The 14,629-nt window shown below is 44.7% G+C and overlaps 2 protein-coding genes across 3 annotated transcripts in view; both read right to left on the bottom strand.

Moving 5' to 3' along the window:
* LOC119383234 (Down syndrome cell adhesion molecule) overlaps positions 1-2,392 on the bottom strand; it is a 33,502-nt gene extending 31,110 nt beyond the window's left edge. For both annotated transcript variants that reach the window (XR_007415107.1, XM_037651279.2), the window contains exon 1: positions 2,236-2,392. Coding sequence is in view for 1 of the 2 variants with exons in the window: in XM_037651279.2 (XP_037507207.2) it covers positions 2,236-2,338 (103 nt within the window). In the remaining variant the exon portion in view is untranslated. The remainder of the gene's footprint in view (positions 1-2,235) is intronic.
* Positions 2,393-3,222: 830 nt separating this feature from the next.
* Positions 3,223-14,629, bottom strand: part of LOC125756260 (Down syndrome cell adhesion molecule-like protein Dscam2) — a 194,380-nt gene continuing 182,973 nt past the window's right edge. The window contains exons 8-10 of the mRNA XM_049412869.1: positions 9,037-9,468; positions 6,998-7,159; positions 3,223-3,551 (exon numbers count right to left, since the gene is read on the bottom strand). Of these exons, the coding sequence (XP_049268826.1) occupies positions 3,223-3,551; positions 6,998-7,159; positions 9,037-9,468 (923 nt within the window). The remainder of the gene's footprint in view (positions 3,552-6,997; positions 7,160-9,036; positions 9,469-14,629) is intronic.

The raw sequence follows: 14,629 nt of genomic DNA, 5'->3' as shown, positions 1-14,629 counted from the left end.
TTTAACTGTATTGTTCTGCACATGCTTCTGGGCTTTTTAAATTGTGATTTGACTGTATTACTCATGACCTGAACGCATTATGGCTTCACTGTGGTGCTAAACTCTCACATATGCTTTACTGGAAACTTTGCGTAATTTGGGGCCTTCACTATATTTGGCTATGGGCCCAACAGGTGTCTAATAGGCTGTTTTTTTTTTAAGTGTTCAAGTAAACCTAAATAAAGCTCCGCAGCAAGCGGCTTTCGTCATAGGCAATAGTGGAAACACAATACGCGAAGGATGATAACATTAAGCAGAACCTCAGAGGAAAAATCACTGTTAATGGGATCCAACAATAGCACAGAATCACAAGCTGTTATCACAGCCCATCTATGGGAACCGCATGTGCATTATCAACCACTGAATTTACATGAGAAGATCGCACTATCTTATTAGAGAGTATATATAAAAGTAGAAACGTCAGCTGTCATTTAACTAACCAGCGCTTGTACTCGAAATCCAGTCGATGCCGCATTCACGTATAACGGGAGCGCTGGAAACTGAAGATCACAAGTTACTATAGCTCCAGTGAGTAGCTAACTAAAGAAAAAATTGCGAACGAAACGAACAAAAAGCCTTGTAGGTTCTATACCTGTTATCTTTTATCACCTTCACTCCGTTTACACTGCAGATGACGACGAATTAACATTATATGCTCGGAGCCTGGAGAAGTTGGACAAGATTTCTAACTATGTTGAGTCAAACGAAGACGTTTTGCATTAGGATATTTAAACATTACATAGCTCTGAAGCTCAACAGACTGATTTGTTGAAACACGCGGCGCAGAAAATATACTCGTGGAAAAATTAACATTCAAGTACGTCTTTATTTCTCGACGGTCTTCAAGACAAAATGAATTTGAAAAACACGCCGCAGCATTGGAGCTCCGACAGGTACTTTACGAATTGAAGGGGAAAAAAAAGAACAAGCCTTCTAGCAATAAGTTCTTTCCGAAAGAGAACCACGAAGACTAAGCGCGGTCTCGGCGGGAGCGAGTTAAGCGGGCAAGAAGAAGAAGAAGAATTAACGAATGCAAAGCCAGTTAAATTTCAAATGCCATCCACAGGTGTTCCAGCACTCGCGCGCATGACTGCGTTTCGCAGTCTGCGATTTGCCGGCCGAGGGAACGAGAAGGGTGCTGAGAAAGTCGCTGCGTACTTCCTGTACGCGCTGCGAACACTTCAGCGTGTTTGCAGTTCGCTTCCCAGTCTCGCCTCGACGACCACGGCATTCACTGACAACTCGCACAGAAACTTCCTCGATGAGAGTCCATGTAATCATACGCAGCATGCATCCGTGAAACGCACCGAGTATTACAATTCCTGTAAACGCAAGTAGCCGTTTGTAGCGAGTAATCTCGTCTCAGCAGATGTTTAGTTTTTATAATTAGTTTTACATATTTCTTTAGGTTGTAAATGAGCCGAAATGTTCACGAAACGAATAGAGGGAAAATTCGAATTCATGCAGCGTGACCCGGGGTTCCACGTTGTGAGATAATTAAACGCCTAACGTAATAATCGTGGCCGTCGTGTGTGGAGACGTGCGTCCCGCAACGTTAACATTCCACCTATTGGGCTGACGGAATTCGCAGCAATTAGGGATGGAGGGAATTCTGCGGCGAGCGAGCGTAGGCTTCTCGCGCTTCCTCGAAACGTCTGGAAACATTGTACAACAATTAACTCACGCGATTATCTACCTTGACGACGACTGCACCAGAAATCGACTCGTCTGCCAACTGTATCTCCGCATGCCCGCTCTAACGGCATTGTGATATAGATGCTTTACGTTTTTCTCACAGAAAATAGTTGACGTGAGCGGGCTCTAGTTTTGCCAGTGATTTGACGACAGCGCATTGATAGGCTGTTCCACTAAGTTGACAGGAAATGCTGTTCTGTAACAACAAATTAATTTCAGTGCCGCGTATTTCCGGATATTGGAAGCTAAACTGCACGTGTCATCAATTTGGCGTTTGCCGCATAATGATCGATAAGAATAAGCTTTAGCTGAGACTACTGCTTCAAGACGTCGCGCCACAAGTCACATCTTTTCGTTAAGACAAGACCAGAGATAAAGTTTGCTGAAGAGACGAGGCAGATGGCATAAAAGGATCTACGCTTTCGTGGTGTTGAAGCGTGAACTCATAGCGACTTTGTAGGCTGGAAACGGGAAGCGCACAGGGCTTTGTGGTCCAATTACCTGTAGCGCTCTTCCAGCGGATGTGTGGCTGAGGCACGCCGCCGGCCTGGCAGTCGACGTAGACCGAGCGTCCGGACACGGCGGTAGTGTCGTTCGGCTCCATGGTCCATGTCGGGGGCACTGAAAGCCAGACGCGTCGTGCATGGAGCTCGCCTCTTTATTCCGTCTACACCAATGTAATTGATATTTATCAGGAAAAACTGACCTCCTTGCATCAGTTGGTGAAGCATAAATTATATTGCTGCGCCTTATAGTTGACTGCCTTTTAGGCATCCGGTAGTAATAATGGATTCATACATATACATTTGCTATACTGCTTTTTCTAAAGGCCGCATAGCAATTTCTAACATTTTTATATTGCGCTACAAGGATTATATATCTTGCACAAATGTGACCTCGAAGAGTCCTTAGCGGTTGCGCAGAATTTTCCTCGTGCGAAATCGAACCTTAGCCTTAGTTCACTTACAGTAAGATTTGATTTATTCAGAGTGAACGAACAGCAAATAAGGTTCATTCGCCACATGCGACTAGCACCGGTCGCGAGACCAACTTAGTCGCCAGCGACTGGTCATAAAGCGACTGATTTGGCTTAGTTTTAGTTGCTCGCCGCACGATTTTCAGTCACGCGACTGCATTCGCAAACCATTGAACCAATCAAATGTGCAGGAACGGGACGCCAGCCTATTTTACGGGGTAGGGACAGTGCGGGCGGACGTGATTTCTGTGCCACGACAGGTATAGGTCGTACGCAGCTGTGAACATCGGTCGCGTATAATAGCTTCATGATCGCCAGTCGTAAACGGTCGCGCCACCGGTGCTTCTGAATGAGTCTTTAAGGATGGCGCAGTTAATCAAGGTTGGCTGAACTACGATTTAGAACATGAAGACCTGAAGAAAGCAATACTGGTAAATGTGCATTTAACAACTTCTAAAGCCATAGGCAAACGTAAAGGAAACAGTGAGGGCGGTATTGGTTTAACGTGGCATTTATATCCGTTTGTATGACGGAACGGCGTACTTGCCTTTTACTAGTAGCTCTGCGGAATGTTCGGCGGACGCGTACTGGTTTGTAGCCCTGCAAGTGTAGTTGCCGTTCTGTCGCGACGAGAGACGCTTCAGCGTTAGTGTCGACACGAAGCCGCCCTCGTCGGTCATGATGGACACGTCGGGATGAGCACCAGGCACAAGCGGCTTGCCGTCCCGCAGCCACTCCAGACGGATAGGAGGGTCTCCGGCGTGCACTAAACACGTGAGCCCAGCGCGCACGCCTTCGTGCAAGTTTGCCTGGAAAGTGAAGGGCGTGATCTGCGGTCCGCCTGCAGGAAGACAAACAAAATTAGGGTGAACATTTCGTGAGCGCTGTAGAGTGTAAAAGTAGTCAAAGTGACGGTTTGGTTAGTTGGTGAAGCATCTGCGAAGGTGCACAACGCAAAAATAATATCAGCTACAAAGAAATACAGATATACATGAGCGAGCGCTTACTTCCCATTCAGTTTTATTATACAAACGGCGTAATATACAAAACGAAACAAAGGGATTGGTTGTCGAAGACAGGCATAATGATGAGCAATCATGTTTTTTTGTTGTTGAACCACTACACATGTTTAGCTTCTCCTTTGTTTCTACAGCTTGGCCGTAATGACCAGTAGCCCCGTTTTTTGCATATATTTTGACGTACTACAAAATAAAATTAAATTATAAATCAGTGCTCTTCCCTGCATATTTTGTCTCTGTCTAAATGAAGTTTATTTCGCGAATAGCGTGGCTTCTAAAACCTCATCTGTCGTCGTGTTGCACTTAGGAGCTACAATGATTTGATGTTCATGTCTGGCGTAAGGTGCCAAGATTAGTAATGGGAGTGCAAACGTACGCCTCCTCCCCGTCGTATACACGTGGCCTTCGTAACGTTGTCTTTAAAAACCAAAAGAGTTGTGCACATAAGCTAGCAGATGGTCTTGCGGCCCATGCTGTAACGCATAGGCTTTTGGTGGCCTCGAGCGCGATATAATTTGAAATGTTTGGCCAGTTAAGGCCACAGAGTTCAACCCATCTGCTCTCAAATGTAGTACCTAGACTTAATGTGACATTCTCAATGTTGCCGCTTGCTGATGTTGCCTGCGTAGTGTTCCCGAATGAAATTCACGGGTGTATCAGACAGTTAAAAGAAAACAGCTCTATTGAAAAAATACACCAACTCAAGGAAAACCACCAGGTAAGTGATAGCGATCGGTTCAAGTAGAACGCACTTTATACCGGTTTTAAAGTCTAGCACGAAGTCACCTGTGATCCGCAGCTGGCGACGTTGAAATCAGTGCGCGTTTCCCCACCAACGTTATTGGAGAGTCAGCTTTTCAGGGAAAAGTTCAAAAGAAAAAAAAAGGGGGGGGGTGAAAAGGGGGGTTTAGAGGGGTGTGAACGCGAGAAGCCTGCTTCTCTTAGTGCCTCGGCCAGAAACCTTAACGTCGTCGTGTGTCTCGCACGACGACTACCGTACTTTTCAAAGCTATCGCAACAGCTGCTTTGCAAAGTACATATCGGGAGCTATAGAGGTTGACGCTCGCAAAACGAGTCTAGAAGATACAGTAAAGTTGAGCAAGAAACGTTCGCAAACGATGTGCTCGGCACCGTAAGGTGAGCGGCGAATATCTCTGTGTGCGCAGTTCACTCTTGGACACTTTCGTAACAAGCCATTTCACTTTACGGTCAGTCTGTATGACCGTGTGTCGGTTACCTCAAAAACGGGACAAGTGAACGACCCAGAAAATGCATAAGTGACACTTTTCTGCCTCTTTCCTGCATCTTACGCAAGGTTTTCCACATATAGTCGTCTTTGTCGGATGGCAGTGACACATCACATTTTTTTTCTTTTTTGTTCTTTTTTAAAGCTTAATCAGGTTAGTACTGCATGCTTCATGAATTTACGGTCACATTCAACCAAATGATAAAATAAGCGTTGCAATACACTCAAACTCGCAACAAAATAATCGATTTGTGGTTAGCTTTATAAGCTACAGAAGCTGTCGGATTAACAAGAGTGAAGCTACACTTATTAAACAATGAAGTTACACGCCGAATATGCAACATCAGTGAAAAATAAAAGGATCTAAAATGTGGCAGTTCTCTTTTTTTTTTTTCACTGAGGTCCAAGAGTAGTGAATGATAAACACCTACTGCTAGGTGTGTGCACTTACTACTGTCCTTATCAGGTTTTTAGAAAGAAGTATTTTAAAAGTTTTTTAGAGAAAAGCCGACTCCCGAACTTGCGAACCAGTTACTCTTTTTGCATCAAGGCTTGCAAACACTAAGGATTTTGAAAATAAAACTTTTGATATTCAATATTCCATCCGGTATTCGACTTTTTCGTGCTTAATTCGATTCAGCATTCAATTCGAAAGCTACCGTGTGGTATTCGCACACCCCTAGAGTTTTTACGTTCACAGGCTCGAGCGGTGGCGTGCTGCAGTTGTAGCAATCAATAGAACATACGCGAGTGGCAAGTGCATCGCGAGAAACCAACCGCTGACGCAAGACTTTGCGTGCAGCACCTTCTTGACAGCACTAGATAAACGACTTAACCTTATCTCACCCTTTTACGACTATTACCTAACCTCTCACGACTCCTCTGAAAGACACAAAGCGAGAGTTTAAAGAAAGACGTTTGCCGTATGTACGCGAGAAAAAGAAAATACAAAAAAAAGGACGCAAGCAAGTGCGGGTCATCAGTTTTGCGTGTCGCAGAACAGTTCTGTGCGATGGTTAAAGTTTTAGAAAAAATCGACCACCTCCTACAGAAAACGCTTTGAATTTGAAGAACGTTTCAGTGTTTTCAAAAATAAAATAGCCGAGGCGACCCTATAACTTGACTTAGGTGTCTAGTAGTAGCACTGGCACGTTGGCATTCCTGTTCCCCGGTGTATTCCTTGGTTTAATCACAGGTCTCCTCGATTTGGCTGCACTTTCTGGACGTAGTTCACGAAAGTGCCGTGCCAGTGTCGCGCCAGCTTCTTCAGCGTGAGCGCAGCACGACACTAGCGGTTTCGGTGCAGCGGTACAATCGAGGGCAAAAGTGCAGCAACGCCATATACCTTGCGCTGCTTGCACGAGACGAGAACTCGAGCGGAAGCTAGTGTTGAAGTGCAGATGAACTCGTGAAGCACGACGTCAAAACGAGCGCATAGGTGCAGGTGGCCCCCGCTGCACTCGCCAAATCGAGCGCCGAAGTGCAGCACTCGTGAACTAGTGCAGACAGCGCAGCCAAATCGAGGAGACCTCATGTGTTTCGCGGGCTGCCGAAGCAAGTCTCAGAGGCCACGCAGAAAGACTCCTGTGGTTGAGACCTACTCCGCCAGGTGCCACAACGATCACAGCTGCTCTAAAGAGCTGCTCGCAATCTTTCAATCAACTCAATCAACTAATTTTATTAAATTACACTGACAGGTAATTGGCCTTTTTCTGTAGCAAAGTAATTATCCGATATTGCATGTATCTAATATAACTTTCATCTTGCACCAGAACCATCGATTTCTATTTTTTAGAAAACTTTTTATGGATATTCCAAAGACCGGAAGTTAGTGTTCGACCGGATATGCTTGGAAGAGAAACAACGGTGTCACTCTGCACTCGTGCCACTCACAAGCGAATACGATAAGCATTTTCCACTAAGGCAATTTTCCACTAAGTTATATGAGATACATGCTTCTTGACACGTTGTATCTAAAATTTATTTCTTTTATTTATTGTAACACAACACATTGAGACTCACTGCGCACGTGGAGCGAGATGGTTCGGTGAATGATCTGGGAGTCCGGTCCATGCACGGTGCACGTGTACTGGCCCTGGTCGTGCTCACGGTCCGTTCCCTGTATCTGTAGCGTCCCGTTGGGAAACACTGTCTGGCGTTGGTTTAGCGGAAGTCTCCGTCCATCTGCGTCAGTTGAACAACGGCAAAGAAACAACAAAGCGAGCAAGGAGTTTAAGGCTGTGGAAAATATGCTAGAATGACAGAAAGAAAGAAAGAACGATCTGGCCTGAAAGTGGATTCACTTGTCGGAAATAAGCTACGCCCGCGTTAACTGGTTTCCGTGACTTCGTCAAAACTATCTGCATTATTGCAATATAAAATTGAAGCTATGCATATTATATTTGATAACTTATGTCCTCTTGAATATCGCATTTGTAGGTGTTATAGAATTTAAGATTATTCGCAGGACAACCTTAAGAGTTATGGAAGGTAATTCTGATGCAATACCACGAATATCTGCTCCAGATCTAGCCCGCATTATATCGGGAAATTATTGAGCAACATTATACAATCGACTTAATATGCTTCTAGTGTTGTTTATTCTGTAACAAACGTAACTATAATTATTAAAAGCAACATCTTATAATGTTTTCTTAAACGCGGCATTTATGAAGTCGTTACAGTATACCCTTTCTTTTTAAATAACAAGATTCGCGTCAATTAACATAGTAAATACGCTGAAATTGCTTCCACTGATAGCTAATTTATTTACAGTGGCATCACGTCATTTTTCGTTCCCACGCCCAACTTGTGTATTTTAGGTCACCCTGCAACACATTTACAAGTAATAGCGAAATGACGTCACTGCCGGTGCTTATTGACTCACAAATCAACTGCCGCAAAAATTTTCAAAATCTGTTAAGTACGAGCGGAGTTATACGAATTTGTCCCACGCCCTAAGCACTCTCTCTCTCTCTCTCTCTCCTTTCATCCCAGCGAACGCGATGTATGCTATGCACACGGAAGGTGGAGGGGGGGAAGAGGCCCGACGAGGAGGCTAGAAGCTGCGTCAGTACGTAAGCGTGCGTCATGACCTTGAGCACTTTATTTTCTTAAAAATTGGATAACGCAAAATGGAACAGCACTACGAAGGAACACAGATGCACAGATTTCGCGCTATTCAATTTTGAAGATTATGAACCAACTAGCCCAGCAATGTATTTTGTTAAGCCACTTTCTTTTCTTGTTTTTTATTTGAAGAACGCGCACGCGACAAACGTATAAACGTTGCGCGCGGCTCACTTTTCCCGCGCCGCGGCACGTCGAGGGCACGTCACGCCGTCCCCCGCGACGACCCCGGTAACTGTGGAGCTCACGATGTTTAAATCAGCCAATGGCTGTGTCCAGAGCCGGCTTTGGGGTACGTCACCCAGTATACTTTGGCTATACGGCATCATCTGACAAGAGAAAAGCGAGCGATTTCTAGCTGACCTCAAAATTTAATTGTAAGTTTCCTACGGAGTGCTGCGCTATAATGTGTGGGTCACATGTTCGCAGGAACCTCGACCACCGATTGGCGGTATTATCTGACCACGTCCAAAAAGTGTCGCAGGGTCCCTGTAACTCTTGGCGCATAAGTCAGGCCTGGATCACTTTAATCCATAAAAAGATTTTCAACGTTTATCCTTGTACAGGGTATGTGAATCTGAAACATCAACTTAGAGATGTATTACGAAATAGTTGCAGTTAGACTTTTTTGTTTACTTCGACTATATTTAGTGTTTTCTTTGCAAACATTGCCTCAATTACCTTAAAAATTTTAATCAACAATGTATCGTTACGGACAGATTAAGTCAAGCATGACGAAGAGCCGGAGAAGCTGACCGCTGTTCGAGTATGTTGGTCAACCATATTGACTGTTTTTAGAATTGTATTCCGTCAATACAACATGTATATATATATCAAACAATAACTAGCCTAATGGTGGCCGAAAGCCACAACATTATGACCACGCAGCACCCCCTTCTAACGACTGGACACGACATCTAAAACACGCTCACCTTTCTCCCAGTATACGTGTCCGAAGGGGTAACCACCGAATGGACACTGCACCGAGAAAGTGGCGGCAGCCAGCGCTGACAGGTTGCCCAGAGGTCGGACGTAGATAGAACCGTACACGTTGATACGAGCCGAGTGCGAGGCGACGCCGGCATAGTTCGACGCCTCGCACGAGTACGACCCGCCGTCTTGGACCTCGGCCGAAGAGATGGACAGCGTGCTGGACACCTCGGCTCCGCTCAAGCCAGAACCAGCTTCCGCACCGGTAGTTCGCACACGAACGCGGCCGTGCCTGGAATCGATGGGCCACACTCCATCAAGAAGCCACGTGATGCGTGGCGGCGGGTCCCCCGACGCAACGCAACGTAGCGACACGGGCTTTCCCGGGCGCACAGTTGTGTCTTCGAAGGCTGACTTGAGCTTTGGTGCTTGATCTGCATAAAGACAAGAGAAGGGAGAGAGGGAAGATGACAGTGAGAATAATGGAGATAAGACAAGGCAGAGATAGATAGATAGATAGATAGATAGATAGATAGATAGATAGATAGATAGATAGATAGATAGATAGATAGATAGATAGATAGATAGATAGATAGATAGATAGATAGATAGATAGATAGATAGATAGATAGATAGATAGATAGATAGATAGATAGATAGATAGATAGATAGATAGATAGCCTTTACAAATATTGCAAATGAAGCTTCAAAAGCAAGGAGTTATCTTTCAATTACCTCAGGCATGAATATTGGCAACATCGCAGTCCCTGTCGCGGAAAAGTTATTCGCACACAATGAACCCCGAACAGTTCCCAAGCCCGGAGTGCCCCCTTTGTGTTGGTTGTGGGTACTTCGACCATGTCCTGCGGGGCGGCGCCTCTGCCGGTCCTCCTTTCACCCGAATGAAGAAGTTCTTTAAGGCCTAGGACAACACCTCTCTAATCCTCGCCGTCCAGAGGGCCTGTAAGAGGGCCGTCAGGTTTGACCTGATGGTCTCCAAGTGGGCCGGGCCGGGTGACGTTGAGTTTACTCGCATCTTCTGTGGGCCGAATAAAGCTTCACTCACTCACTCACTCACTCACTCACTCACTCACTCACTCACTCACTCACTCACTCACTCACTCACTCACTCACTCACTCACTCACTCACTCACTCACTCACTCACTCACTCACTCACTCACTCACTCACTCACTCACTCACTCACTCACTCACTCACTCACTCACTCACTCACTCACTCACTCACTCACTCACTCACTCACTCACTCACTCACTCACTCACTCACTCACTCACTCACTCAATGGAATGACCTTCTAAAGAATACTTTACCTTAATATATCAGCCTATATGGATAGGAACCAAGATATCCTACTTGGTTTCGAGCATTGTGTAATTATGCCATAAACAATAGCATGAGATAATGAAAGGAATTTATTAATAACTATTATCTGTAGCAGGCTAGGATAGCTCTGGAGTAATCGGCAAGAGTCTTCCTGAACAATGACAGAAACAAACATCTGAAGTATGCGGCAAACTGGATACGTTAATAATCGATAAAACGAAGAAATAGGTAAGAAGGCAAGCGATGAACTTATTGTTAAGCTGCAGCTAGAGTTCTCAAGCGAGTGCTTTAAAGCCTGTCTGGAATATGTAGGGGAAAGAACTGAAGCAGAGGAAACAAAAGAAAGTCGGATAAGTCTTCTCAGGCTCTTCAGCAAAGCTGAAAATCCAAGATTGCCATGGGCACGCTAAACTGTCATTAACGCCCTTCGAGTCGCAATACGCATATCTGAAGAGTGCCTCGCAAATAATGATGAACACTTTGCATTTGATAAGCCCAGAGCTTGAAAGAGAAGCGGCCGGTGTCAGCCATTAACAGTCAGAAGAAGGAAACTGATCTCCTCAACTCAAATAAATCGCTTCCGCTGTCTGTGGGACGGCACTGACCTCGAAGATACAGCGCATATAGATCCATTAACGGGCTCTAGAAGAACACTTATGCGGCATCCGATTGCTGAAAGACCTCGCTAAGTAGTGTCTTTTATCAACACTTCTTTTTCCGATGGAGTGTGAGTCCATTACCGGATAATCGTTATTTTTTTACCATTGTGTCGCACGCTCTCGCTCGCGTCCTAAGTAAAATACTTTTTCGCTACCGTCGCGACAGCACTTACAAAAACGGCTGCAGGAAAGATCATAGTGGCCCCTCATCAGCGATAGTGAATGGGAAGAGATCATTCTGGAGGTCATTCTCGACATGGTGAAATCAGTGAGTGAAGAGCGTCCAACAATAAAACTTGCGCGTCGAATAATAGAAAAAGCATGTGTATGTACGCGCCTCCTCAGACGCCGCGCATGAAGTTTATAGATTGCACAGTTAGTCAAACTTGACTGCTGCATGCCGTCTTGGGTATTTTACGTCGGCATAAACAAGTTTACCACACGCTATTCTTTAGCTACTGTTCGTTTTAATTTTTATCAACACCGTCATCAAGATATCACTTAGTGGCAGACTGCGCTGAGGTACGTCATCGAAATAATTTTTTACTATTGTGGCACTGGTCTCCGTGTGTGTACGCGTACACTCGTGATGGTTACCATGCAATATTCGGTGGTGCACTGAGGCACGTCTTCTAAGCGTTTGCTCCAAACTCTCGCTATCGACAGCGGTTCAATGTCTGGCTTCTTGACGTTCAACAGGGCGTTACAAATTCAATTGCTACCTTTGACAGCTACAAAATTATATGACCTGAAATGCGAACACAATTGTGCATTTAGGTTTACGTATCCCTATCGAAGACCATGAAGTGTACACAAAGCTGGGGCTACTCGCATCTCTAGAGCTGACAACACTTGCGCTGCTTTAGGAAGTAAGTGGGTTCATTTCAATATAGAGAGGGTTTTGTTCCAGACTTGAGTATGCTAAAGTTGGCAGACAGCTTAACCCTTCAATATATTCAAGGTTTGCATTGCGAACTGTTAAATTCAAATATCAATATTTGACCTTATCACACTTTGTCTGCTGTTAGCGTCATTTTTTAAAGTCTTTTCGTTGACATGGCGTATCAGATTTCTGCGAAATTTCTGCGATTTCCTGCAAATTTCTGCGAAATGAGCTCCTTAATGCTATCGCGTTAAAGCAGATTCACAAAGTTTGGGTAACTTCTAAGAAACCATAGGACAGGTCAATGTCTATGAGTGTTAAGGTTTATTGACCTCATCTTTACATTTTCGCCTTGTTTATATTTTTCTTTTCAAGCCTTCTGCGCGGCAATCTGTTTTCTTTCTTATATAGTGCTAGTGTATATCATAACAGATAACAATGTCCTTGAAATAAAATAAATTCGGCGCTGTTACGCGCACGTCTGACGATTGAGTTCCATCTGAGAAAAAAGAAAAGAAAAAAAGTTGCTAGTTTCGTTAGCGCAAAACAGCTTTGTGAAGCTCGCCTAAGGCTAATCAAGTTTGAAAGCACTTAGGTACCCCATACAAAAAGATAATTCACCTTTCGTTGCATAATAAGAAAATTAAGTGTTTTCGGGTTATAATACACTGTGCGAGAGAAAAGCTAGCTGAGAGGCAATCAAAAGCATTTGTGGATTGTATCTGTTGTACTTTTAAGGTTTCTCTCGTTTGCTGACGTTGCTGTGTAATATATTGTGCAATTGAAACGCGCGAATGGAAGTGTGCAGCATAATGTGAACAGGACAGTTACCATATGAACATTACATAGTTTTAACATAAAGCATTAACGTTTAATGAATTCGATTAAGCGGCCAGTTTTGCGTAAGTGGCCTTAGAAATAATGTAAACCGTGGAGAAATGAAAACAAACGTTTATGATTTCCTTTCCCCCCTCCCCCCTTATTTTCTCTGTTATGGTGTGCCCCCCTTTGGATGGGGCTGTACAAATGTGCAGAAACAACAATAATTACGACCGCTTTCCGACCTTCATTTTGCTCGGGAGGCGGTTCATTCGATAATGACCTGCTTATCGTCAAAACGGATATATCGAAGTTCGAAATTACTTTTTCTTACGTTGTTGTTGACTCTGTATCGCTGTTCCGCATTAGCCTTCTTGGTCTCGCGCATATCAAGGCATACTTCGTGCTGTTATTTAAAGTTTCCCGGTTATTTTCACGTTTCGAACAAGAATGGTTTACGTACAAGACACGCGCATGAAAATATCAGGCATACGTACATATCAGTTCACGAAAAAAAATATTATACAGTTGCCACCCTCTTTCTTTTTTATTGCTTCGCTCTTCCCCTAACTCTCCTCTTCCCATTCAAGTTTAAAGACATATATTTTAGTTTCAGTTTTCTTTCTAGCGGCTAAGCATGCGTCTTTGCTGGGCACATTTTTATTGATGCTTTCACCAACGAACATTGTGATGGGGAACCACTCCTCTCTCCCATACCTGTTCATTAAAATACCAAGTAAGCTGTTCGATGTGTTCGTCGCTCAGGTTTCGGATCATAGCGTCCTTATTCCGAAACCAGGAAAAACCCACGCCCTACAAAATCTCAGACCAATATCACTAACATCCTGCCTTGGCAAATTACTTGAAAAGGTGATTCACACACGTCTCACGTCTTACATCGAAGATCGAAACCTTTTTCCAACTAACATGTTTGGATTTCGCCAACATTTATCAACGCAGGACGTTTTCCTACTCCTTCGGGAGGAGGTCCTTTGCAATACCACGGTTGGTACAGAGCATCTCGTCGTAGCTCTTGATTTGAAAAGCGCATTCGACACTATGTCACATGAGCTAATCTTATCTGAGCTAATTGACATCGGTTGTGGGCAAAAAATCTATAACTACGTCCGCTCTTTCCTGACCGCTCGCACTGCTACAATAGGCATAGGCACTACGCGCTCAGATCCTTTCCACATGCCCAATAAAGGTACACCGCAGGGGCCGATACTCTCCCCCCTTCTCTTTAACATCGGCATGAGGCGCTTAGCCAAATGCCTCGACGGCATTCCAGGGCTAGGGTATGCGTTATATGCGGACGACGTTACCCTAAGGGCCGCCAGTGGCTCTTTAGGACAAAAAGAACAAATCCTACAAGACGCAGTGACCGCTGTTGAAAACTTCGCTCGCCGCAGCGGAATGAGCTGTGCCCCCGAAACATCTGAAATTATTAGAATCCGAGGCCGAGGCCGTAGAATTCACGAGCCGGTCAACCTCTTTCTAGGAGACTACCAGATAAAAGAGGTCCCGAAAATGCGAGTCCTCGGACTTTGGCTTCAGAGTAACAAGCGAGTGGACCACACAATCAAAACTCTCCGAACAACGGTGAAGCAGATCTCCCGTATGATTTATAGAGTCACCTATCACCGAAAAGGTTTCAAGGAATCTGAGACACTCCGGCTTGTTCAGGCTTTTGTCCTCAGTCGGCTGACATATAGTCTTCCTTTCCAGGACCCCAATAAGACAGATCTAAAGGCCCTAGATGCATTGATCCGAACATCGTACAAAGCGGCTCTCGGCCTACCTATCGGAACATCCACTGAACGCCTAGAAGCCCTCGGTATCCACAATAATTATGAGGAGCTACGCGCGGCAGTGCTCATTTCTCAACGCG

The sequence above is a fragment of the Rhipicephalus sanguineus genome, chromosome 2, assembly GCF_013339695.2.
Source record: "Rhipicephalus sanguineus isolate Rsan-2018 chromosome 2, BIME_Rsan_1.4, whole genome shotgun sequence".
NCBI lineage: Eukaryota > Metazoa > Arthropoda > Arachnida > Ixodida > Ixodidae > Rhipicephalus > Rhipicephalus sanguineus.
This window is presented reverse-complemented; position numbering and strand designations above follow the sequence as displayed.